This window comes from Mus musculus, chromosome 11, assembly GCF_000001635.26.
Source record: "Mus musculus strain C57BL/6J chromosome 11, GRCm38.p6 C57BL/6J".
NCBI lineage: Eukaryota > Metazoa > Chordata > Mammalia > Rodentia > Muridae > Mus > Mus musculus.
Window position 1 is genome coordinate 105,311,806 of NC_000077.6, and position 23,407 is coordinate 105,335,212.

At 49.5% G+C, this 23,407-nt stretch overlaps 1 protein-coding gene across 2 annotated transcripts in view; it reads left to right on the plus strand.

Annotated features, from left to right (window-relative positions):
* Positions 1–23,407, plus strand: part of Mrc2 (mannose receptor, C type 2) — a 59,054-nt gene that overhangs the window by 19,713 nt on the left and 15,934 nt on the right. For both annotated transcript variants that reach the window (XM_006532406.4, NM_008626.3), the window contains exons 2-9: positions 13,697–14,098; positions 16,167–16,340; positions 16,472–16,636; positions 16,858–16,971; positions 17,420–17,563; positions 20,079–20,267; positions 20,431–20,585; positions 21,819–21,926. In XM_006532406.4, coding sequence (XP_006532469.1) covers positions 13,697–14,098; positions 16,167–16,340; positions 16,472–16,636; positions 16,858–16,971; positions 17,420–17,563; positions 20,079–20,267; positions 20,431–20,585; positions 21,819–21,926 — 1,451 coding nt within the window. The remainder of the gene's footprint in view (positions 1–13,696; positions 14,099–16,166; positions 16,341–16,471; positions 16,637–16,857; positions 16,972–17,419; positions 17,564–20,078; positions 20,268–20,430; positions 20,586–21,818; positions 21,927–23,407) is intronic.

Consider the following 23,407-nt stretch of genomic DNA (forward strand, 5'->3'; position numbering starts at 1 on the left):
ATGGCCTCTGGGGAGAGGGCCGGGTGAGCTGGGCACAGATCTCAGGGCGCCCCGGGCAGGGACCTGAGCCAGGCCCTCGCGGGTGTGGTAGGCTCCTGGGATGGTCGGGGATGCGGGTCTGGGTCTTTAGTGAAGGAGCTGATCCTGAGAGTAGCAAAGAGAGTCTCTGCTTTTGTGGACTCTAGGTGGCTCTAGGCTTTGTCATGGAAGATGAAGCCTGGGAAGGGACAGGCTGAAAAGGCATTGGTGATGCTTGGTCATGAGAAGACAAAAGCCATCAGGGTGGGCCGAATGATCTCCAGCCTCCCCCCCTCCCCCCCGTTTTGTTTGTGTTTGCCTTTTAGAGGTGTTCGTTTGTGTGTTTGTTTGTTTGTTTGTTTTAATAAAATTGTGTGTGTGTGTGTGTGTGTGTGTGTGTGTGTACACGTGTGCCCGCGAGTGTATGCAGGTACCCTAGGAGATCAGAAGAGAGTATCTATCAGATCCTGTGGCTCTGGAGTTACAGGCTGCCTTACATGGTCACTGGCAAGTGAATTCTGATCCTATGGAAGAGCAATGAGTGCTCTTAACCACTGATCCAGCCTTTGTGTATGTTTTAGAACAGGGTCTTACTCTGTGGCCCCAGCTGGCCTCTTAAGTACCAGTCATCTTGCCTCAAGCCTGCTGAGTGCTGAGACTGCAGACATCTGCCACGACGCCTGGCTAAGATCCAGTCGTCCCAACAAGCCAGGGAGAGAGCCAGGGTGGTGAAGGTTTGTGTTCCCAGAAAACCCCAGGGTTCAAGCCCCACCAAGACCCTTTTCCTGGGCCAGGACTTCAGATCCACCGGAAAGCGCACAGATCTAGGCTTCCCACAGTCTCCAGCAAGGTCTCTTGCATTTAACAGGGAGACGAGAATCTCACGCCTACACTCATTCCCGTCAGGCATCGGATAACACACTTGTCAGCCCACATGTTAAACCAGAAGGAAGGACATGTCTGGAAAAGAAGGAGAGAGGAATCCATCCCGTGGCGACTGCACAGCAAAGGGCAGAGCAGCCTGTGCTGCGGGCAAAGGGTTAGGCAAAAGCACTTGAAGCAATGGGTGGCCCACAGTTTGGACAGGCAGGAACTGATAGCTGCTGAGCAGGAGGAAGGAGAGGAGAGAGGGAAACCCACCTCAGGTTTTTGGTAGGGTGAAGTGGGGTAGGACTGTGTGTCTCGAGGGGAGGGATGGCTCCACCCCCTTGCCCAGAGTCCCTGTGTCTACAACTATATGGGCACAGTCTAGCAGAGGGAATGTAGGGTGAACTGCTGGGTCTCCAGGGCTGACCCCTTAGCAAAGTGGAGCTGGCAGCTTCTGCTGACTCAAGGACATTTCCAGGCTTGACCTTAAGGCCAATTAAAAACAGCTGCTTCTCTTGGCTGGCAGCCCCTGAGCCAGGCTCTGGCTCTCCCTGGAATGACAGCCTCACCTCTCCCTCTATGTGACCTGGGGAGGGGACTAATAAGAGGGATGCTGAAGGACTGAAGGCCACACTGCAATCTTTAGGTCAGATCTCCCCCCCCCCCCACCCCCTAGAGTCACCAGCTCTCCAAGAGCTAAGCCAGATGGTGGCCGGGGCCCCAGTTTCAGATTCCAGTGTCTGGCCTTTGGGCCTGCGGTTCCCCAGCCTGGAACACCCTCCTGTCCTCGCCTCTGCTCCAGCGAGCCTTCAGGATTTCGTAGCACATGCCTTTCGTTCAACAGCGATTTCCTGAGTCTGCTGCTGCATGTCAGGCACCGGGCTCAAATTAGCTCCTCAACCGCTTCCTTCAGCAGCAATGTCTTCAGCTTGTCCTAGAGAGCAGCCGGTTAGCTAAGGGCTCCCACCTCTGGCCCGGTCTGCTCTGGAGGAGTCTGGTAAGCTTCAGGGGCAGCGAGGAGGTTTCTGTGGAGAAATAAAACCCGCCTTGCCACATTGCTTTAAAACCCACTCTCTGTCTGTGCATGGGAATAAGTTTCCATGGTGATAGCCCGGACATCTGAGACATGGAAAGGGTGGACCACCGCTTTGGCAGTACCAGAGAGATTCCTGCTATACTCTGGTGACCTGGAAAGCCTCTTTCCATCCAACACCTTCCTTCCAACCATGCAGCCTGAATTTGGGCTGACTGGTTTGCACGTGTTGATGTGTGGCTTGTAACTCTTGCAGGGATTGCTTCAGGATGTTCATCTCTTCGGCTTCTCTGTAAACAGCTCAAGGGCAGAGGCCCTGTCATCTCATCCACATTTAATCCCCCTGCAGTACCTAGGAAAGGACAGGGTTGTCATCAGCATGGGGTGAGAGGGCTGGCAGATGGGGGGAGCAGCCAGAAGGGTGGTCAGGAGAATGCAAGGCAGGGTCCAGCCTCCTCCAAACGGATCGCCATGGCACTGCAGACCCAAGGAACAGGCCTAGCAAAGGCAAAGGGATCGTGGGGCCTCAGCATCCTGAGGAGGAAAGTGCTGAAGTGGGCTCTGGTCCCATAGATCCCTGCAGTTACCAGAAAAACAGGAGCATAAAGCAGTCAGGCTCAACACAGATTGCGGCTGTGGCTCAGTGACAGAGCACTTGCTCAGTGTAAACCCCTGGGTTTAAGTCCCTAACACAGCAAAAAGAAAAAAAAAAGGGGGGGAGTGGACATGATTCTGGGTGATTTTCAGCATGAAGGGCAGAGTCTGGGAGAGTCACGGAGGCTACGGGTGGAGACTGGATGCCCAGAGTTCCCGGAAGGCGTTTCTCCTTCCAGTAGTCAGCTATTTCCTCTTAGGTTACTCCTGAAGGATACTGTTGGCAACCTCCATCTAGAAATCTCTCCAGAAAGAAAACTTTCTTTATTCCAGGAGCACGCACTGACTGATTGGCCTGGTCTAAGTTGTGTTGAGTGGCCAGGGGCTTGGAGTACTGTCAGCGGTCAAAAGTGAGCCTTGGGTCCACCCACAGAGTGGTGGGTGGCTTCTTATTTATATAGAAAGAGGAGGGGTGTCAGGGGGAAAGAGGAGGGAGAAGAAAGGGGATGTTCGCTGGGCAAACAAAAACAAAGGACAAGAGACTATAGCCGGCAGCTCATTGAAGCTAAGAACTGCCATCTCAGTTCAGCACACTGTGATGAGGACTGGGATCTGTCGCTGGGGCCTCAAGGCCTGGTATCAGGCCTGGCATCTGTGAAATTTCTTCCTCCTCCCTGGCCCTGTTTTTGTTTTTTAAACCAGGTCTCATGTATCTTAGGCTGTCCTCCAACTTGCTATGTAGCTGAAGAAGACCTCCTCCTGCCTTCAGCTGGGATCATAGGTGTGCTCTTCCACGTGGATGATATGCTTGTATGATTCAAATATATGAGCACTGGGTGCCGTGTGTGTTTGTGTGTGTGTGTGTGTGTGTATGTGTGTGTGTGTGTGTGTGTGTGTGTGTGTGTGTGATGTGTGGTGTGTGTGTGTGGTGTGTGTGTGTGTGTGAGACTGTGTGTGTGTGTTTGTGTGGGACTGTGGGTGTATATGTGTGTGTGTCTGTGTGTGTGTTGCTGGCAATTGAACACTGGGTTGTGTACTTGTTAAGCCACTTATAATACAGTTACATCCCTGATCCTGAAATTCCTCACAAACATTTGTTAAATGGATACATGACTCACACCCAGCCAAGGCCCGGTGCCCAGGTCACTGAGGCGCTTCAATTACTTCTGCATTCATTCGTCCCTACGCAGCTGCAACGTGACAGCTAGCACTGTCCCAGGCATGAGCTGATTCTCAGCAAGAATACAAGTAGTCACTCTGCGCTGGGCAGGACCATCTGAGATCCTAGCAAGAGCAGGAGGCTGAAGTCTGGGGATGGGCATTTTCACACTCGACACTGGCAGCCTGTACCCCCAAGCGTGTGGGTGTACTTGGGTATGAATGAGGCTGGAGGGGCCCTTTGGGGACATAAGACCTCTGCACCTTGAGTCCCCTCTTGCCTGATCCATAGGAGCTTGATGAGGGCACGGATTCAAAGGAATGGGAGCAGCTCTCAGCAAGTCTGCATAGTCTTCCCTCCCTGATTGGCAGTTTCTGCTCCACCAAGGCTGTGTCCGTCCTCTCTCCGAGAGCCCTTGACTTGGCTGAGTCTCGGAGAGCCTCCTCCGGGAACTCTCTCCGCCTTGTTCTTTGCTCTTTAGCTCTCCCAGGCCTTTGTTCCTCATCTACGACCTGTTCTCAGTCACTAACACAGTAGCTCATGACCTGCATTCCTGCCCTCTGCCTCCAGATCCCGAGAGTCCTCAGAGCTCTGCCCTGAGCTGCCTTTCTGACTCCAAGAAGGCAACAGATTCCTCTCAGACACACAGCCAGACACTTGGAATTTAAGGGCTTGTCTTTCTCTAACTGGATTACAAATCCCAAGAGAGCAAAGGCGGTGGTGGGAGCTGGGAATTTCCCTGGGTCCATCTTGCCTGAATATTCTGTGTACTGTAGCAAGGGCTCCAAGAAGTTAGATGGATCTGAACCCAGGACTAGGGTGGTCATAGGAGGCCTGCAACCTTGTCTCGCGGGATAGGAGGGAACTCAGGTCTTGAAGGGCGCTGTGGTTGGGCATCCCAGCTCCTTCTCTGGGTTTCAGTTTTCCCTATTATCAAGTGAAAGGGGCTTGGAGTGGTCTTTGCTAACCAGTATGGGCTCTTCTGATTCTTCCATTGGACATGAATTATCACAATTTAAGTCTGACTAGGATTGGGCTGGCAGACATGTGGTCATCTGTCTGGGAACAAGAGAAAGATACTGTCCCTCTGGGAGCCCAAACCAGACAGAAGTTTTGAGACTCACTGTCCCGTCCTATCTCCAAAAATCATGTATAAAAGCAAGCCATATTTTCTCTCTTTTTCGGTCCCAGCTATGATCACTTTCATTTGCTGCTGCTGTCTTCCCTGGAGTGGAGTGGAATTTTAGAGAAGAAAATAGCCAACTTGGGGGTTGTGATGATGGTTTAGTGGGTAGGAGTGTTTTCTGTGTAAGTGCAAGGACGTGAGTTTAATCTCCTGTGTCCATGAATTAAAAGGAAAAAAAAGAGTCAGCTCTCTCTCTCTCTCTCTCTCTCTCTCTCTCTCTCTCTGTGTGTGTGTGTGTGTGTGTGTGCGCGCGCGCGCGAGTGTGCGCATGCACACGCACTCGAGTGCTCATCATAACCCCAGTGCTATGTGGGGCAGAGATAGGAGGATTCTCCAGACTTGTTGGTTCCCAGCCTAGCTGGTTCAGTGAGATTTGTCTCAAGGAGCAGAGACCGATAACGCAGCACATTGGCCTCCAGACATGGCATATGGACTCCATGTACCCACATGCGTGGCATGTGTACACATCATAGCACGTTCACACACAGGTACTTGCACTCACACATAGGTACTCAACCTTAAAGGAAGATTAGGCAGGTCTGGAACAAATCCTGGGCCGGTTGTATTTCACTACTCCAGCAACCGAGGGTGATTTGAAGGTGTGTTCATCACAAAATATCACAGTTAGGAGGGTTTTATAACAAGAGGAATTTATGTGGTCCTGGATTTGGAGGCCAAGAAGCCAAAGATTGAGGAGTGAAGAGTTTTGGTGTCTGGTAGTGTCTAATTCCTCCCACACTATTTCCTCATAGGTTGGAAGGGTGGGAGAGTCACTTAGCTCCGGTTGGCTTTGAACATCATTAAGTAACCAAAGATGACCTTGAACTGACACCCCTCCTCTCACCCCCTGATTGCAGTGGTGGGATTACAGGCATGCACCCACCGTGCCTGGTTTGTGTGGTGCTGGGAATTGAACCCAGGACTTTGTGCAAACTAGGCAAGCACTCTACCAACAGAGCCACACCCACAGCCCAACCCTTGGGAGTCTTTTATAAGGGCATGAATCCTATTAATTAATGTTATGACTCTAATAACTTCAGCACTTCCCAGAGGCCCACACCCTAACATCATCACCTCCAGGGTTAAGATTTCAAAATAGATGTTCGGAGAGGGACATAAATACGCAGACTGTAGGAGAAAGGAAGACTCAGATTAAGGGCAGAGGGCCCAGTATAGGAAGTTTAACTGTGGCAGCTGCCTGTACTTTGGGAAGCTCCTGTGCATCTTGCCAGAGACCACTCTCTCCTCCCTCACACAAAGAGACATGCTTTCTGTGCTGTCAGGATAGAGGAACAGGGCTCTACCAGACCGCCCACCAGGCTATTCTGGCAGGAGCTTATGGCACGATGTATTAGGAAAACCAATCTAGCAGTTTGGATGGGGGAGCAGAACGGCAGGCCGATTGGTTGTATTAGATATGAGATTTATTCATGTATATACACACACTTGTTACCCAGCATCTCCTAAGCACTGCTAAGTGTCAGGGCCATACGAGCTAAGTGTCAGGGCCACAGTGGTGGAGAAGCCATCAGGAGCTTAGAAGCAAGAGGGGAAACAAGAAATAGGACAAGGGGGATAATAAATTCTGGTTCTAGAAATGGCAGGCTAACTTGTTGAAGTCTAACCATGACCAAGAATGCTTAGAGACTAAGAATAAAATACAGCATATGGTGGTCTGAGGGCACTGGAGAACAACTAAAACCAGACAGATGTAGAGAGGGGAAAATATGCGAAAGACAAAATGAAGGTGGGTAAGATAGGTGACTTAGCTGGCAAAGATGCCTGCCACCAAGCCTGGGGGTCTGGGTTCAAGTCCCAGGATCCAAAGAGTGGAAGGAGCACACACACACACACACACACACACACACACACACACCAACACTGTGTGTGTGTGTGTGTGTGTGTGTGTGATTTTGTGGGGTTTTTTTTTTTAGACAGGGTTTCTCTGTATAGCCCTGGCTGTCCTGGAACTCACTCTGTAGACCAGGCTGGCCTCGAACTCAGAAATCCGCCTGCCTCTGCCTCCCAAGTGCTGGGATTAAAGGCATGTGCCACCACGCCCAGCTTGTGTGTGTGAATTTTAAAGTGTAATAAAAAATTGAATAAAAAGAAAGTATATTCTTAAGAAAGAAAGAAAATTAGATGAGTGGCGTGTTGAGCAACCCTGAGCACGCTGCCCAGCTTGAGGGTCTAATCGGGGCTGCAGAAGTGGAGATATGAGTTTAGAGTTCCAGAAAGGCTAAAGATCAACAGGGAAAGTTCTAGAAAGGGAGCCATCATAGAATTGCTTTCCACAGAGCTCTTCAAAGCCTCAGTGGTCCCTAAGTTGTGCATATGCAGGCAAAGGCTCCAGGTCCCCAAGTCCAGCCAGCAGCAGCAGCTGGAAGGAGAAGTTTAGGTTATTTCCTGGACAGAGTTCAAAACAAGTACAAGTTCCACCAGTCAGAGGGGCCTGGTCATCATCTGCAGTTTTCTCCTAAAATCCCAGTACAGCCTTCACCTCAGGACTGAGTCGAAGGATAAGGGGTACACCCTAAGACTCAAGGCATGACAAATGCTGAAACCCAGCTTCCACAGGACCACGTGATCCACTGTGAATGTAACTGCCTGCCAAATGGTACTCAGCATTCTTTAAAGGAAGATTCAAACCCATCATATTCCCTCTCGCACACCATCTACAAGGCCCAACATGCAATAGAACACCCATGATAGCGGATATGAAATAAAACTTAGTAGACATGGGGGCTGGAGAGATGGCTCAGCTGTTATGAACACTTGCTGCTCTTCCGGAGGACCCAAGTTTGGTTCCCAGCACCCACATGGCAGCTCACAACCACCGGTAACTCTAGCTCTAGGGGATCCAGAATCCTTTTATGGTATCCTTAGGTACCGCACGCACGGGATGTTCATGCATACACTCGGGCACACATGCATACACATTAAATAAATAAATCTAAAAAAACCAATTGGTGGATATTATCCACTGTGACTAGTAGATAATAAAAATTGCCAGAAGCCGGGTGTGGTGGCGCATGCCTTTAATCCCAGCACTCGGGAGGCAGAAGCAGGTGGATTTCTGAATTTGAGGCCAGCCTGGTCTACAAAGTGAGCTCCAGGACAGCCAGGGCTATACAGAGAAACCCTGTCTCGAAAAACAAACAAACAAACAAACAAAAAACAAACAAAATTGCCAAAGCCGGGCGTGGTGGTGCATGCCTTTAATCCCAGCACTCGAGAGGCAGAGGCAGGTGGATTTCTGAGTTCGAGGCCAGCCTGGTCTACAGAGTGAGTTCCAGGACAGCCAAGGCTACACAGAGAAACCCTGTCTCGAAAAACCAAAAAAAAAAAAAAAAAAAAAAAAAAAAATTTTTTTAAAAATGCCAAATAACATAGGAATCAAGTTCACAAATAACTCAGATGGAGGGGGGATCAAAAGTATTGCAAAAAAATTATAATCAAACCATAAAATAGAGGATAACTATGGTTTATTGGGAGATCAGAGAGAGTTCTGAAGAATATATATATTCTTCTGAAATGTGAGTTGTCAGGCGAAGGAAACAATGCAAGGGCCTTGAGACTGGAAACTAAATGGGCCAAAGAAATCAGCACAGCTTGAGTGAAGAGAGCTCGTGTGATCTAAACTCAGGCAGACAGTATGACTTCCGTATTAGAAAAGTCATCACTCAGGTGTTAATGTGCTTCGAAACACAGGGATCATCTTAGTTACGGCTTTACTTGCTGAGATAAAACACCATGAACAAGGAAACCGGGGAACAAAGGTTTATTTGGCTTAGGCGCCCACATCATTGCTCATCACTGAAGGCAGTCAGGACAGGAACTCAAGGAGGGCAGGAACCTGCAGGCAGGAGCTGCGGCAGAGCCCTTGGAGAGGTGCTGCTTACTGGCTTGCTCTTCATGGCTTGCTCAGCCTGACTTCTCATAGAATCCACAAAGGGCTGGGCCCTCCCCCATCAATCGCTAATTAAGATAATGCCCTACAGGCTCGCCTACAGTGATCTTATGGAGGTATTTTCTCAGTTGAGGTTCCCTCCTCTCAGACAACCTTAGCTTGTGTCAAGTTGACAGCACGGTAGGACTTAGTGGCCCATAGTAAGGAGCTTGAGTTTTATTTGAAAAATGATGAATTGCTTTTGAAGGAATTTAAGTAAGCTATTGTTTCTTTTTTTCTCTATTACTATAAGGTTATTCTCTCTCTCTCTCTCTCTCTCTCTCTCTCTCTCTCTCTCTCTCTGTATGTGTTTGTGTATTTACATGGTGTCTTAGTTAGGGTTTTATTGCTGTACACAGACACCATGACCAAGGCAAGTCTTAAAAATGACGACATTTAATTGGGACTGGCTTATAGGTTCAGAGGTTCAGTCCATTATCGTCAAGATGGAAGCATGGCAGCATCCAGGCAGGCATGGTGCAGGAGGAGCTGAGGGTGCTACATCTTCATTTGAAGGCTGCCAGGAACAGACTGAGCATTCTAAGGCAGCTAGGAGGAAGATCTCCAAGCCCACCCCCACAGTGACACACTTCCTCCAACAAGGCCACACCTTCTAATAGTGCCACTCCCTAGGACGAACATATGCAAACCATCACACGTGGCAAATGCTACCAGCTGAACCATGTGCCTAGCTTCTCACTTTTTCTGTATGTGTGGTGCAGGAAATTTAACCCAGGACTTTGCTCACTCCTCCACTGAGGTATATCCCCAGCCTTTTATTTCAATATTTAAAAGCCAATTATATTTCACATGTTTAGCTTTCTTTAAATATATTTAGTTTTATGCTGCATTGTTAGTATTTCTTTTTAGTTTGTTGTAAGTTCCTTTAATTTGTCTAAACATGCTCATACTTTTTAAATTTTTTTTTTTATTCTTTAATCTTTTTTTTACAGTGCAGTCTTTATCCCCCTCCTGGTCTGCCCTCTGATTGTTCCACATCCCATACCTCCTCCCCCACTACTCGTCTCCAAGAGGCTGTCCCTACCCCACAAGTTCCCCACCCCTACCCCACCAGACCTACCCACTCCCTGGGGACTTCAGTCTCTTGAGGGTTAGGTGCATCTACTCTCACTGAGTCAAGACCCGGCAGTCCTCTGCTATATATGTGTTGGGGGCCTCATATCAGCTGGTATATGCTGCCTGGTTGGTGGCTCAGTGTCTGAGCAATCTCTGGGGTCCAGGTTAGCTGAGACTGCTGGTCTTCCTATAGGGTTGCCCTCTTCTTCAGCTTCTTCCAGCTTTTCCTTCATTCAACCACAGGCATCACCTACTTCTGTCCATTGGTTGGGTGTAAATATCTGCATCTGACTCTTTCAGCTGCTTGTTGGGTCTTTCGAAAGGCAGTCGTGCTAGGCCCCTTTTTGTGAGCACACATTATTAGCATCAGTAATAGTGTCAGGCCTCCCCTTGAGCTGGATCCCACTTTGGGCCTGTCCCTGAACCTCCTTTTCCTCAGGCTCTTCTCCATTTTTGACCCTGCAGTTCTTTCAGACAGGAACAATTCTGGGTCAGAGTTTTTGACTGTGGCAACCCCATCCCTTCACTTGATGCCCTGTCTTTCTACTGGAGGTGAACTCTATAAGTTCCCTCTCCCCACTGTAGGACATTTCATCTAAGGTCCCTCCCTTTGAGTCCTCAGAGTCTCTCACCTCCCAAGTCTCTGGTACATTCTAGAGGGTCCCCTCACCTCCTACCTCCCAAAGTTTTCTGTTTCCATTCTTTCTGCCGGCCCTCAGGGCTTCAGTCCTGTTCCCCCTACCAATGCCTGATTCCCCTCTTCCCGTCCATGTCCCCTTTCCCACCCAGGTCCCTCCCTTCCTCCCTCCCACTCCCCACCCCCATGATTGCTTTCTTCTCCCTTCCAGGTGGGATTGAGGCAACCTCACTTGGGCCCATCAGCTTGTTAACCTTCTTCAGTTCTATGAATTGTATCCTGGGTATTCTGTATATTTTTGGCTAATAATATTTTTCTTATAGTATATTAATATTGATGAAAGCTCTCTTTATACTAAGGAATTAACCCTTTGCCTCTAATAAGTTGCATGTAATTTTATAACATGATTTCCCTTTTTATTATTTGAGATAGGGTCTTCTGTAGCCAAGACCAACCTTGAACTCCTGGTCTTTTTGCCCTCACCTCCCAAGTGCTGGGTTCACATGTCTGTGTCACCATGCTTGTCTACCATTTGAGTTTGACTTTGCTTTTGACATTTATCTTACCTTGAAAAACTCATGTGCCATGGAAACCATTCCTTTTCCTTTTGGCTTTCCGTGCTCCAATATTATATTAAGTTTTTCTAGAATACGTTTATACCTTTGGAAGGTCATGGTGAATGCATTCTAAGGGTTGGAGCACAAAAATAGACAGAATGTAGAGTTTGGACTGAAGAGACTGAGTCCAAATTGCAGCTCCATCTTTCACCAGCCTTGGGCCGGTGCTCATCAAATCTCTTCATCCTCTGCCTCTAACTCATAGACATTGTGTACCAGATCCAGTCCCAAACACTTAGCTGTATATCAGTTATTCTACTTACTATCTGAAGTAGTTTTGCGATGGAGAACTCTGTCAGAAAGAGGTTAGGCTCTTGCCTAAGTTACCCATGCACTTCACAAGTTTTATCCTGGAGTGCTAGTACCTCGCTGTTGTAGTTTCTGTTGCTGCTATGACAAAATAAACTTACAGGAAAGTTCTGTTCACAGTTCCATGCTATAATCAATGACTTCAGGGAAGTCAGGATAGCAGGAGCTTGCAGCAACTTGTCACAATATTAATGCATGTCTGTATTAAGCTCAGTTTCTCCACTCTTAGGCCCTTCTGGATTCCTTGTCTAAGGAATGGCGCCACCCATCTTGTGTGGGTCTTCTCATTTAAATTAACGGAAACAAGATAATTTCCCATAGACACTCACACAGGCCAGCCTGATCTAGATGGCCCTCTCACCGAGTCTCTCTTCTCAGTTGATTCTAGATTGTGTCAGAGTGGTATTTCAGACTAACCATCACAGTAGTGGATACAAACCCTCTCTTCAGGCTGGAATGTGCCATAAGTGTGTGTTGTGTGCAGAAGTGGCAGCCTGAGCGCAAGAGGAGGGCGGTGAAGTGTGGGTGTTAGAGAGACCCAGGTTTGTTTACTGTCTGGGGGACACTGTGGAGGACGTTGTGTCTCTAAGCCACAGTCTTCCCCATCTTTTGTTTTCTTCCTTCTTTCTTTTCTCCCTTGAGATACCACTCACATATTATAACATTGATCCACTTATAATGTGGTTAATTGGGTTTTAGAATATTCCCATGAGAACTTAATTCTAAAGCATTTTCATCATTCCTCCTACCCAAGAAATACCTTAAAAATGTTTTTAAGCAACCATTCCCTATTCCTATCCCCAGACTTCCACAAATCCATGTTAAGTTTTGTGTTTTCATCTGAAACTGTTGTGGGGTTAGGTTGGAATGTGTGCCTGTATATATGTGTGCACATCTGTGTCTCATTGACTAGATTTTGATATCTTCAAACAAACAAACAAGAGACAAAACCAAACCAGGCATTCAAGAGTTGTGGGGGTATGAGTGTTTCAGTTAGGAGGAAGGGAGGAGAGGTTGAGAAAGATCTAGAAGGATGAACTCTAAGAAGCTGAGTCTGTGATGTAGACACCTCCACGAAAGCCTTGTAAGGTCTTCAGGAAGGTAGTCATCTCCTTCATGTTCAAGGCAGCCGAAGAACCCCTGTGGATGCCTGAAACCATAGTTAATGCCAGACCTGGAACACAATGTGTTTTTCCTACAAATACACGCTGGCGATAAAAGCTTAATTAATAAATTGGGCACAGTAAGAAATTAATGATAAGGGCTGGAGAGATGGCTCAGCGGTTAAGAGCACCGACTGCTCTTCCAAAGGTCCTGAGTTCAAATCCCAGCAACCACATGGTAGCTCACAACCATCCGTAATGAGATCTGACACCCTCTTCTGATGTGTCTGAAGACAGCTACAGTGTACTTAGATATAAAAATAAATAAATAAATCGTTTTAAAAAAAAGAAATTCATGATGAGGAAATAGGACAATTATAAAAGGACTTTAATGACAGCTATTTAAAATTTAAGGATTAGCCAGATAGTGGTGGTGTACTTTAATCCCAGCACTCAGGAGGCAGAGGCAAAAGGATGTCTGTTAGTTCAAGGCCAGCCTGGTCTACAGAGCAAGTTGCAGGACAGCCAGGGCTACACAGAGAAATCCTATCTAAAAATCCAAAAAATCCTTAGGGATTATTTATTTCTAGAAATTTTCCATTTAATATCTTTGGACAGCAGTTTTTAGTAGATAACTGACACTGAAGAAAATGAAGCCACAGATAAAGGCACATGTATATGTATAAAGCATCTGTATGTGTATGGTGCCCATATATGTGTATGGTGCCCATGTATGTGTATGAAGCACCTGTGTGTATGAAGCACATGTATGTGTGTGAAGCACCTGTGTGTATGAAGCACATGTATGTGTATTAAGCACATGTATGTGTATGATGCCCATGTATGTGTATGAAGCACCTGTGTGTGTATGAAGCATTGGATATGCTGTGTAGAGTTGGGTTTGATTTTACAGTGGGGCAGAGGCCTGGGTCCTGCTTCCAGGTGGATGTGGACTGAACAGGAATGGACTGTGCCACCTCTGGGTACAAGGACCATAGCGGTGCCATTCACTCTACCTTGGACGGTAACAGAGAGCAAGCGATTAACACATGAGACAAATGCTGTCCGACGGCCAGTGGTTTGTAGTAGGCCTTAGCAGTTATCAAGGCCGAGGTATGATGACTTCCTGTCCTGCCTTTCCTTCCAGAGCCTGATGTCTTCCTCATCTTCAGCCAGGGGATGCAGGGCTGTCTGGAGGCCCAGGGTGTGCAGGTCCGAGTCACCCCAGTCTGCAATGCCAGTCTCCCTGCCCAGCGCTGGAAGTGGGTCTCCCGGAACCGACTCTTCAACCTGGGTGCCACACAGTGCCTGGGTACAGGCTGGCCAGTCACCAACACCACAGTTTCCTTGGGCATGTATGAGTGTGACAGAGAGGCCTTGAGTCTTCGATGGCAGTGTCGTACACTAGGGGACCAGTTGTCCCTGCTTCTGGGGGCTCGTGCAAGCAATGCATCCAAGCCTGGCACCCTGGAGCGCGGTGACCAGACCCGCAGTGGCCATTGGAACATCTATGGCAGTGAAGAAGACCTATGTGCTCGACCTTACTATGGTGAGGGGCAACGCAGGCAAGAAGTGCCAAAGTGATAGGTCTAGGATAGCAAGGCCTTTGACTGATGTGGGCCCTTGACAGTCACTGTTTAATAAGAATACTTTTTAAATAATTAGTAAAATTAACTTCAAAGGGTTTAACTTACTTTTTAAAAATAATTTAAAAATAATTAGTGTCTGGTGAGATGGCTCAGTCAATAAAGTGCTTGTCACGTAAGGATGAGGTTAAATCCCAGCGTCTACATAGAAAAGATATATGTATGGCAGCATGCCTATAATCCCAACACCAGGAAGGCAGAGACAGGAGGATCCCCGGGTAGCCTTGCTGCCTCTATAAGCCCTAGGTTAATGAGAGAACCCAGGGTGTGCTGGACGGTGGTAATTCACACCTTTAATCCTACCACTAGGCAGAGGCAGAGGCAGAGGCAGAGGCAGAGGCAGAGGCAGAGGCAGAGGCAGAGGCAGAGGCAGAGGCAGAGGCAGAGGCAGAGGCAGAGGCAGAGGCAGAGGCAGAGGCAGAGGCAGAGGCAGAGGCAGATAGATCTATGAGTTTGAAGCCAGCCTGGTCTACAGAGCAAGTTTTAGGAGTGACACAGAGAAACACTGACTTGGATAATAAACAAGCAAACAGACAGACAGACAGACAGACAGACCTATAATACATAGATAACCCAGATGGCAAAAAAATCAGAAGCAAACATTGCAAATAAAATTATAATCCCATAAAATGGAGGATAGATGGTTTCTTAGGAATTGTGACCTTTGTGACCTTTTCTTTTATTTTTTTTCTTTCTCCTCTGAAATGTAAATCATCATCAGGAGAAGGAAGCATTGCAAAGTCTTGAGACTGGAAACAACCAAACAGGGGCATAGAGGTCGGTGCTGACATCTAGTATCAACAGGCACATACATGCATATGAATACATATCTGCTATATGGAAGTACCCATGTATGGGTGTGCACACAAATAAAATTAAAAATTTGGGGTCAGCAAAGTGGCTCAGTGGATAAAGGTGTCTGTTACTAGGGACCTACATGGTAGAAGTAGCGAACTCCTGAAAGTTGCCCTATCTCACACACACACACACACACACACACACGGACATACTACATAGACTCACAGACTCACACAGACATACCACATAGACTCGCACACTCATACACAACCACAGACACACCAAATAAACGAATAAATAACTAAATGTAATTAAAAATTTGAAGATTAAAGAGCAAAAATCAAGAAAAATTTAAAATTAGCCTGCACCATCCCATAAAGTGGCAGAGTACACAGAGGCAAGGGTTCTCCCTGTGCCTAGGGAGAGTGGCGTTATGACAGGAAACGGGATGGCTATGGAAGCTAATCTGATTATTCTGGTAAAAGGCTAATGCTATAAAGAGGATTGCGCTGAGCCTCCAGTGTGTTAAGCCCAGTTAAGGGCCTTAGAGAGGTGACTTTTAAGACATGGCAGGCATTGTGGCTCAGGCTTCAGCAGGACAGGAGCACTAAGGCCAGCCTTGACTGCACAGTGCATTGGAGTCCAACCTGGGCTATGTCTCAAAGAGAGGGGGAGGGAAGTGGGGCTGTAAGCACTTTGGACTGAGAGGAGATAGGAGAAGCAGCTAAGAGAGTCACTCCTTAGCTGTATGTGTCAGGATGACAATAGAAACGTGTCATTGGGGCTGGTGAGATGGCTTCATGCATGAAGGTAACTTACTGCCAAACCTGACAACCGGGGACCCCCGTAGTGGAAGGAGAGAGCCAGCTCCCAAAAGTTGCAATCAATTTTTAAAAATCCTGATAGCATATTAAAATAACTAAAAGAACGTAAGATTACACTGCTTATAAAGCGGGATGGCCTAAAGTTAAGTGCCTCTGCCTCCCGCTCACTCTCCAGAGCAATCTTGTGGCAGCACCACACGGGTTTTGCAGGTAGTTAATGGGGATCTTAGTCGCTCAAGCGCTTGTCACCGGATCCATCGTTGGACAGAGAAGGATTTTCGCTAAGGCGGTGAGGTGGGATGGACCTGTGGGGCTCCAGGCACCAAGGCATGGCTCTCTTCCCCTGTAGAGGTCTACACCATCCAGGGAAACTCACACGGAAAGCCGTGCACTATCCCCTTCAAATACGACAACCAGTGGTTCCACGGCTGCACCAGCACTGGCAGAGAAGATGGGCACCTGTGGTGTGCCACCACCCAGGACTACGGCAAAGATGAGCGCTGGGGCTTCTGCCCCATCAAGAGTGAGAAGCCCTGGAGGGAGGCTGGTGATGAGGAGCTGGGATGGGGGTGGGGGAGACTTCAGAGAGGGCTGAAGAACGGATGGTGTAGCTTGTGGGATTGTGGCGGGACAGTCCGTCTGTGGTGGTGGCAGGTAACGACTGTGAGACCTTCTGGGACAAAGACCAGCTGACTGACAGCTGTTACCAGTTTAACTTCCAATCCACACTGTCCTGGAGGGAGGCCTGGGCCAGCTGCGAGCAGCAGGGTGCAGACTTGCTGAGTATCACGGAGATCCACGAGCAGACCTACATCAACGGTGAGGTGAAGGGCAGCCCCCTGTGGCTGAGGTCTGACCCATGCGGGGGATGTGGGGGACTCCAGGAAGTCTGAGATCAACCCCTCCTTCTCTCACCACAAGACAGGACACACACCACCACCATTCCTGCCCCTCACACTCTTCCATCTTGGGGCGGGCAGGTGGAGAGAGAGCGGTGGTGGGCAGGGATTCCCTGTCTCAGTAAGCACTCTTTCTGACAGGGCTCCTCACGGGCTACAGCTCCACGCTATGGATTGGCCTTAATGACCTGGATACCAGTGGAGGCTGGCAGTGGTCAGACAACTCACCCCTCAAGTACCTCAACTGGGAGAGTGGTGAGGCATGGAGACCCCATGGACACTGGGCTTCCTTCTACCCTACTCTAGAGGTGGGAAGTCTGGGTTTCCGCCCTCTTCTGGAATGGCCCCATAGCCTGTGAAGTGCCATGGTATGAAATGGGAACTGCTTTTGCCCTCTCAGGTAGATGAGTTCTGGTCCAGGGCTTGGTGAGCAGATCTGGTTTTAGTCTCGTTCACAGCTCTTAGGCACATAGATGCACCCATAAACCCAGGGCCTGGAAGATAAGTTTACATTGCTGATTAGGGAGTTCAGTGTGGCATGACCCAGTGGTGTAATATACAAAGGTGGATGGAGGCTGGGCTTCTCTGGCTAATGCCGACATCCGGGGAAGTGGAGGGAGAGAAGAGACCCAGAAGAGGGCTTGGGAGGGACCCAATTTGAGCTTCCCTTTCCTGGGGTGCTGGCACCCTGCCTGACCCACAGATCAGCCGGACAACCCAGGTGAGGAGAACTGTGGAGTGATCCGGACTGAGTCCTCAGGCGGCTGGCAGAACCATGACTGCAGCATCGCCCTGCCCTATGTTTGCAAGAAGAAACCCAACGCTACGGTCGAGCCCATCCAGCCAGGTGAGCCTGGTCACAAAGGGCTAAGGACATCAGGATCCCAGTCTGTTCAGCCTTTCTTATTCTACAGATACAAAGTGACTTTGGTTCTATTAATTATTCAGCTAGTCTGGAAAACTTGGAATGTGCCCTTAGTCATTGGGTGGACTTACTCTGGGAACTGTGTCAAAGGCTGGCAATATTCACCAGGCCCGGTAGAGACTGCAGCCTGATGGGGGAGAGGGGGGTCACAGACACCTTAATACTTAGAATGCCCTGAGCTGTGGGCTACCAAAATATGTAATAGACAGAGCTGGGGTGAGTGATTGAGCACCTGCGAGCTGAGGGTTTTATAAATGTGATGTTGGACTTGAGGTTTTCAGATTGACAGTAAGTTTAAAAGACAGAAAGAGGGCTGCGGCAATAGCTCCGTTCTAGACCTGAAGGCATCCATATTGAAATACACCAGGTGTGGTGGGAGCACCTGTAATTGAAGTTCTGGGGAGGCAGAGACAAAAGGCTCCCTGTGGCTTACTGACCTCCAGGTTAGCCTACTTGTTAAATTCCAGGACAGCAAGAGACTATAATAGCAATAATAGCAACAATAACAATTAGAGAATGACCCCCAAGGAAAACCCTAGTTTGTCTTCTGGCCTCCACATGCACACGTTTGCACCTGCACGTGCACACAGAGACAGAGGGAGGTGTGGGAGGGGAGCGATTCCAGCCGTGGGAGCTGCCTGTTGGAACTGCTTGTCACTAAGGTATAGAGTTTAGGGGGAAGCAGACACCAGCCCAGCAGCACCTGGAGGCCTGTTAGCAAAGCAGACTGGGAGGACCCGCCCCAGATTAACTGAATCAGAACCTGCATTTAACATGACACCCCCCTCCCTCGGGTGATTCATAAGCAGGGCGTTTGACGTGAGTGCAGAAAGGCAGGTTGCAGCCGGTCTCTGAAGTCTGAGTGGGACTGGGTAGCCCATGGGAACTTTCTGGCTTTTAAGCCTAAGAGTGTCTTGCTCAAAGGTATGATTGAGAGAGGTAAGTCTGAGGGCCTCCTGAGAGAGATGGAGTGTGGGGTGATAGACAGGACCTGCTTTGGGGACTGCCCCTTCCTGACATGTGGCCTTGGCTCTCTGGGATGTAGAATCCTTATTTTCACATTGAGAATGGATGCATTTCCTCTTGCAAAGTTAGTGTAAAGCTGGAGCCCTGGTTTGGCTTGGCCCAAGGAGTGTCTCTAAGGCTGGCATTTCCCAGGCAGTGTAAACAACAGGGGCTACTGTGCTCCGGCTTCTGTAGCTGTGGGGTTGCTAAAGTAGAGATGTTCACAGAGAAAATATGGCGTGCCTGTGGAGACCTCCACAGAGAGGAAGACAGAGGGGACCCTGCAAGGACTCTTTCCCCTGTCACTTGTCTGGGGAAGCTCTCCTCCAGCCGCAAGGACCTAAACACAAGTCTGTGGCTTGGATTTGCCTCCTTGCCCTCATTCGGCACCCCAGATGTTTGCAGAAGACCCATTCTAAGTGAATGGCCAGTCTCACTGTGAAGGACATGTCATTTCCAAAGCAGGGGACACATTTCCACAGGACCCTTTCTTCCCTCAGGATCCTGGGACTTGAATAGCTACTAAGCTCTGTCCTGGGCTGCAGCACAGTCATAACGCATTGGCTAATGAAGGGTGACTGCTATCTCTTACACTGTGGAGCTCCCCTGTCCCCTTTCTCAGCCCACCTTGAGGAGTCTCTAGTCAGAGGCATGTCTGGAACACCCCTCAGTTGACCGGGATGGAGCTGGTCTCAGAATGCTAATCTGGGGCAGTGCATAGCATAGGCTCACATCCTCACTCCTTCCTAGTCAGAAATCCTGCCCGAGCCTGATTTTGTGGGTGGCTTGATGAAATTGTGTTTTCTTCTGCCAAGACCCAAGTGAGGACTTGTTCGCTTCAGTTGCCCTCAAACTCCAGTCCCTAGCAGATTAAAACCCCAAGGCACCTCTGTGGGTGCAGGGGAGGGACTTCAGAAGCAAGAAGAGGTGTGGAGAGGGAAGGAGCTAGTGGGCGGCTCTAGAAAGGGGATGTGTCCAGATTTTATGGGCCCTGCAATGTTCCTGGCTGCTCTCCCCACCTCTGGTCAGACTGGGCCTCACTATCAGCCAAGACTCCTTTCCCTTGTTTCTTTTATCCAAGACTGCAGAGGTCAACACAGAGGGGGTGCCCTGTGGACCTGTTTGATGGAGGCTTTAAATGAATAAATGAATGAATAAAGCATAGTGTCCTTGCGCTAAGTTTGATTGTCGTAGCAGAAAACCCTATTTACTGTAGATACTGACTTAAGAGGCTGGTGCGTCCCACCACTTGCTCATCTCTCCCTGAGAGACTCAGTCAGAGATGGTCTGGCTATATCTGCTATTCCTGGGTTTTAAATATCCTAAGGCTATTGTCATGAAGAAGGCAGATGTGACAGATGAGACAGGTTAGGGATGGCGGGCGTGACACACATTAGATTCTGTCTGAGCACTTACACGTGCCTCTCCACAGACCGGTGGACCAATGTCAAGGTGGAATGTGACCCCAGCTGGCAGCCCTTCCAGGGCCACTGCTACCGCCTGCAGGCCGAGAAGCGCAGCTGGCAGGAGTCCAAGAGGGCGTGTCTGCGGGGTGGGGGTGACCTCCTTAGCATCCACAGCATGGCTGAGCTGGAGTTCATCACCAAACAGATCAAGCAAGGTGAGGGGCTGCTTGTCCTTAGTACTGGGTGGAGGCGAGGGTCTGTATGCCTGATCCCTTCCTACTTAGGAAGCACAAAGAATTTTCTTTCCTTCATTGCCGGCCTGGGGCTGACCTCAAGGTCTTCTCCCTTTCCTTTCTCTCCTGCCCTCCTGTACTCCAGAGGTGGAGGAGCTATGGATTGGCCTCAATGATTTGAAACTGCAGATGAATTTTGAGTGGTCCGACGGGAGCCTCGTGAGCTTCACCCACTGGCACCCCTTTGAGCCCAACAACTTTCGTGACAGCCTGGAGGACTGTGTCACCATCTGGGGGCCGGTGAGACTTTCCTTTCTCATAATAGCACCAAAGCACCCCCTCCACCCACATGCTCCCAGTGCCTCGTCCCCCCCCCCCCCACTGAAAAATAACTGTCTATTATCAGCCCTGGTGTACCCCAGGCCCCTCCTTTCCACAGGATCGCCTGGCAGGGTTAGAGCCCCACCTTCACCCCCACAGCTAAGTCACCTGCAGGACTGGGAGAGCTAATTTTCCAGAAGCCTTAGGCAAGCATGGCGGGCCCATTTTTGGTCTCTTGCCAGCTGTCCCCTCCTACCAGCAGATGGCACCAGAACCCATGCAATGGCGTAGCTGGGCGAGCAAGGCCACTGGGTTCCAGCCCTTGCCCTCCAGGACCTTTCTCAGTTCAGGGTTCTGTCTTCTCAAGAAATCATGGATGATTGTTGCTTTGCCGTGCCTTGACTCAGATCCGGGGCAGGGGGCGGGGGGCAGGGGGGGGGAAGCGGGAGTGGAAACTGAGGCAGAGTTTTGACAGAGAAGAGCCCCGAGGCCTGGGCAGAGTCTCCTGCTTTCACATGAGGTCCCAGGGCCTAAGCAGCAGATCTGTTTGCACAAAGGGATTCTATATAAAAATTTAAATGATTCGGTGAGCGTCTTGTATGTGCCAGGAGTCTCCTGATTAATGAGATGAACAGATGCTGTGCTGTCAGGGTGGGGCGTAAAGGCAGACTCCATGCTGACTGGGAGGCCCCAGGGCCCAATTCCTCGTCACCATCTGAGATTCAGGTCTGGGCACACCAGCCTTTTCTCTCCCAGGTTCTTCAGTAGTCTCAGGGAATAAGACCTATGGGCTTAGTTTGCACAGTTCAGTTACCTAAGATTATCCACAGTCCAAAGTAACCAGATAGAGAATTTCACGCCTGGTACCTGCGAAGGTCAGAAGATGGCACCAGATCCACCCAGAGCTGGAGTTAGAGATGTTGTGAGCCATCTTGTAGGTGCTAGGAATTGAACCTGGGTCCTCCGGAAGAGCAGCTAGTATTCCCAACTGCTGAGCCATCTCTCCCGCGGCCTCTGAACGATTTGTTTTTCCTCTAACTGCGAAGCCTATTGAACCAACTCTGCTCTCTCCATTCAACAGCCTGGGACATAGAAAATGAGGCTGCTTGCTAGGAATCACACAGCAAGTTCAGGTTCAGGTCTAGAAAATGGACTGGAAAACTTGGGTGGAGTGAGAGATTTGGGGTGAGTCTTCTTGATCCTGTGTCGTAGGAAGGACGCTGGAACGACAGTCCCTGTAACCAGTCCTTGCCATCCATTTGCAAGAAGGCAGGCCGGCTGAGCCAGGGCGCTGCGGAGGAGGACCACGGCTGCCGGAAGGTGAGGGTGTTTTTGAAACTGTCCAAGGTGGAGTCAGCCCCAGGGGCTCCCTGGGTGGGTGGGGAGAGACGGAGGAAACCCTGCAGCCTTGCCCAGCATCCTCTTGGTTTCCCAAGAGGGAAGGTTGCCCCTTCCTGAGGGTATGTCTTTGGGGGACAGAGAGTGGAGTGGGGCCTTGGGGGAGTAGAGGGCCCCCCACCCCAGCTCCAGGTCTCTTTCCACAGTTGAGTTTGAGAAAGCCAAATTGTCAAGCCTGGTCTAGTCACTGTAGGAGTAGGCGGGGCAGTGGGCTGGCTCTGTGCACCCCAGTCCTCTCTCTTCAGTGCACCAGTCTGATGGCAGAGTGTGTTTGGCCGTCTTCTCTGGAGGAGAGAGGCCACACAGTGGGGAAAACTTTCTCCCTCCTCATCCTTTAGCCCACTGGGCTCCAGCATTGTTTTGGGTAAATAAGGGGGGCTGTGAGTTGTGAAGGAGGGTGAGTATGTGACAGGCCTTCTCCACCCTACTTGGCATGGCCCAGCCAGTGAGTGGTCTATGGGGGAGGCTACTCATAACGCTCACGTTGTGGTCCTCTGTGCAGCCACTCCTTTCTGCAGATCCTTCCCCGTTTTCCTTTGGATTAAACTCCAACAAAGGCCCACCCCTAACTGAGCTCTCCCCAAGAGGCAGGGTCACACTTGCTGCAGGAGAGGGAGGAAGGCTGGCAGGGCTCCAGCCGAGGAGTCTGGGGGTCTGTGAGCTCGGGGCTTATCTCTGTCCTGGCGTGAGTACAGTGAAGAGGCAATTGGAAGCCAGCCTGGGATGTGTGTGTGTGTGGATAGTGTGTCCAGGGGGAAACACTGAGAGAGCCAGGGGTCTCTGCCTAGGCCCTGCTTGGCATCTGAGGGCCTCCCAGATGGCATGACAGCCACTTCTCTGTTCCTGGTGCTAACTCTAGAGCTGTCTCTGCACCTAAGGTGGTCATTTCTCTGGTTGATGCCCTGGCCTCCCTCCCACACTCCCTCCCTCCCCAGGAGCATCCCACCAGACTCCACTCTGCAGAGTCCCGAGGTCCACCCAGCCCTCTCTTTGTCCTCCATCTGTCCGTAGCTTCTCAGCTCTGGTGTCCAAGTTGGATGCTATTTTTTCCTAATGTTGATTCTTTTTCTTTCTTTCTTTTTTTTTTTTTTTTCGGTCTTTTTGAGACAGGGTTTCTCTGTGTATTCCTGGCTGTCCTGGAATTCACTTTGTAGACCAGGCTGGCCTCGAACTCAGAAATCCACCTGCCTCTGCCCCCCAAGTGCTGGGATTAAAGGTGTGTGCCACCACGCACGGCTATAATGTTGATTCTTTATCTTATTTTTTAATTAGTCATCATTACGCTTGTGCATATCCTATGCGTGTGTGGCATGCACATGTCAGAATGCGCCCGTGCGCGCATGCGCACAAGTAGAGAGTCAGTTCTCTCCTTTAACCGTGGGATCTGTGGCTCGAACTCAGAT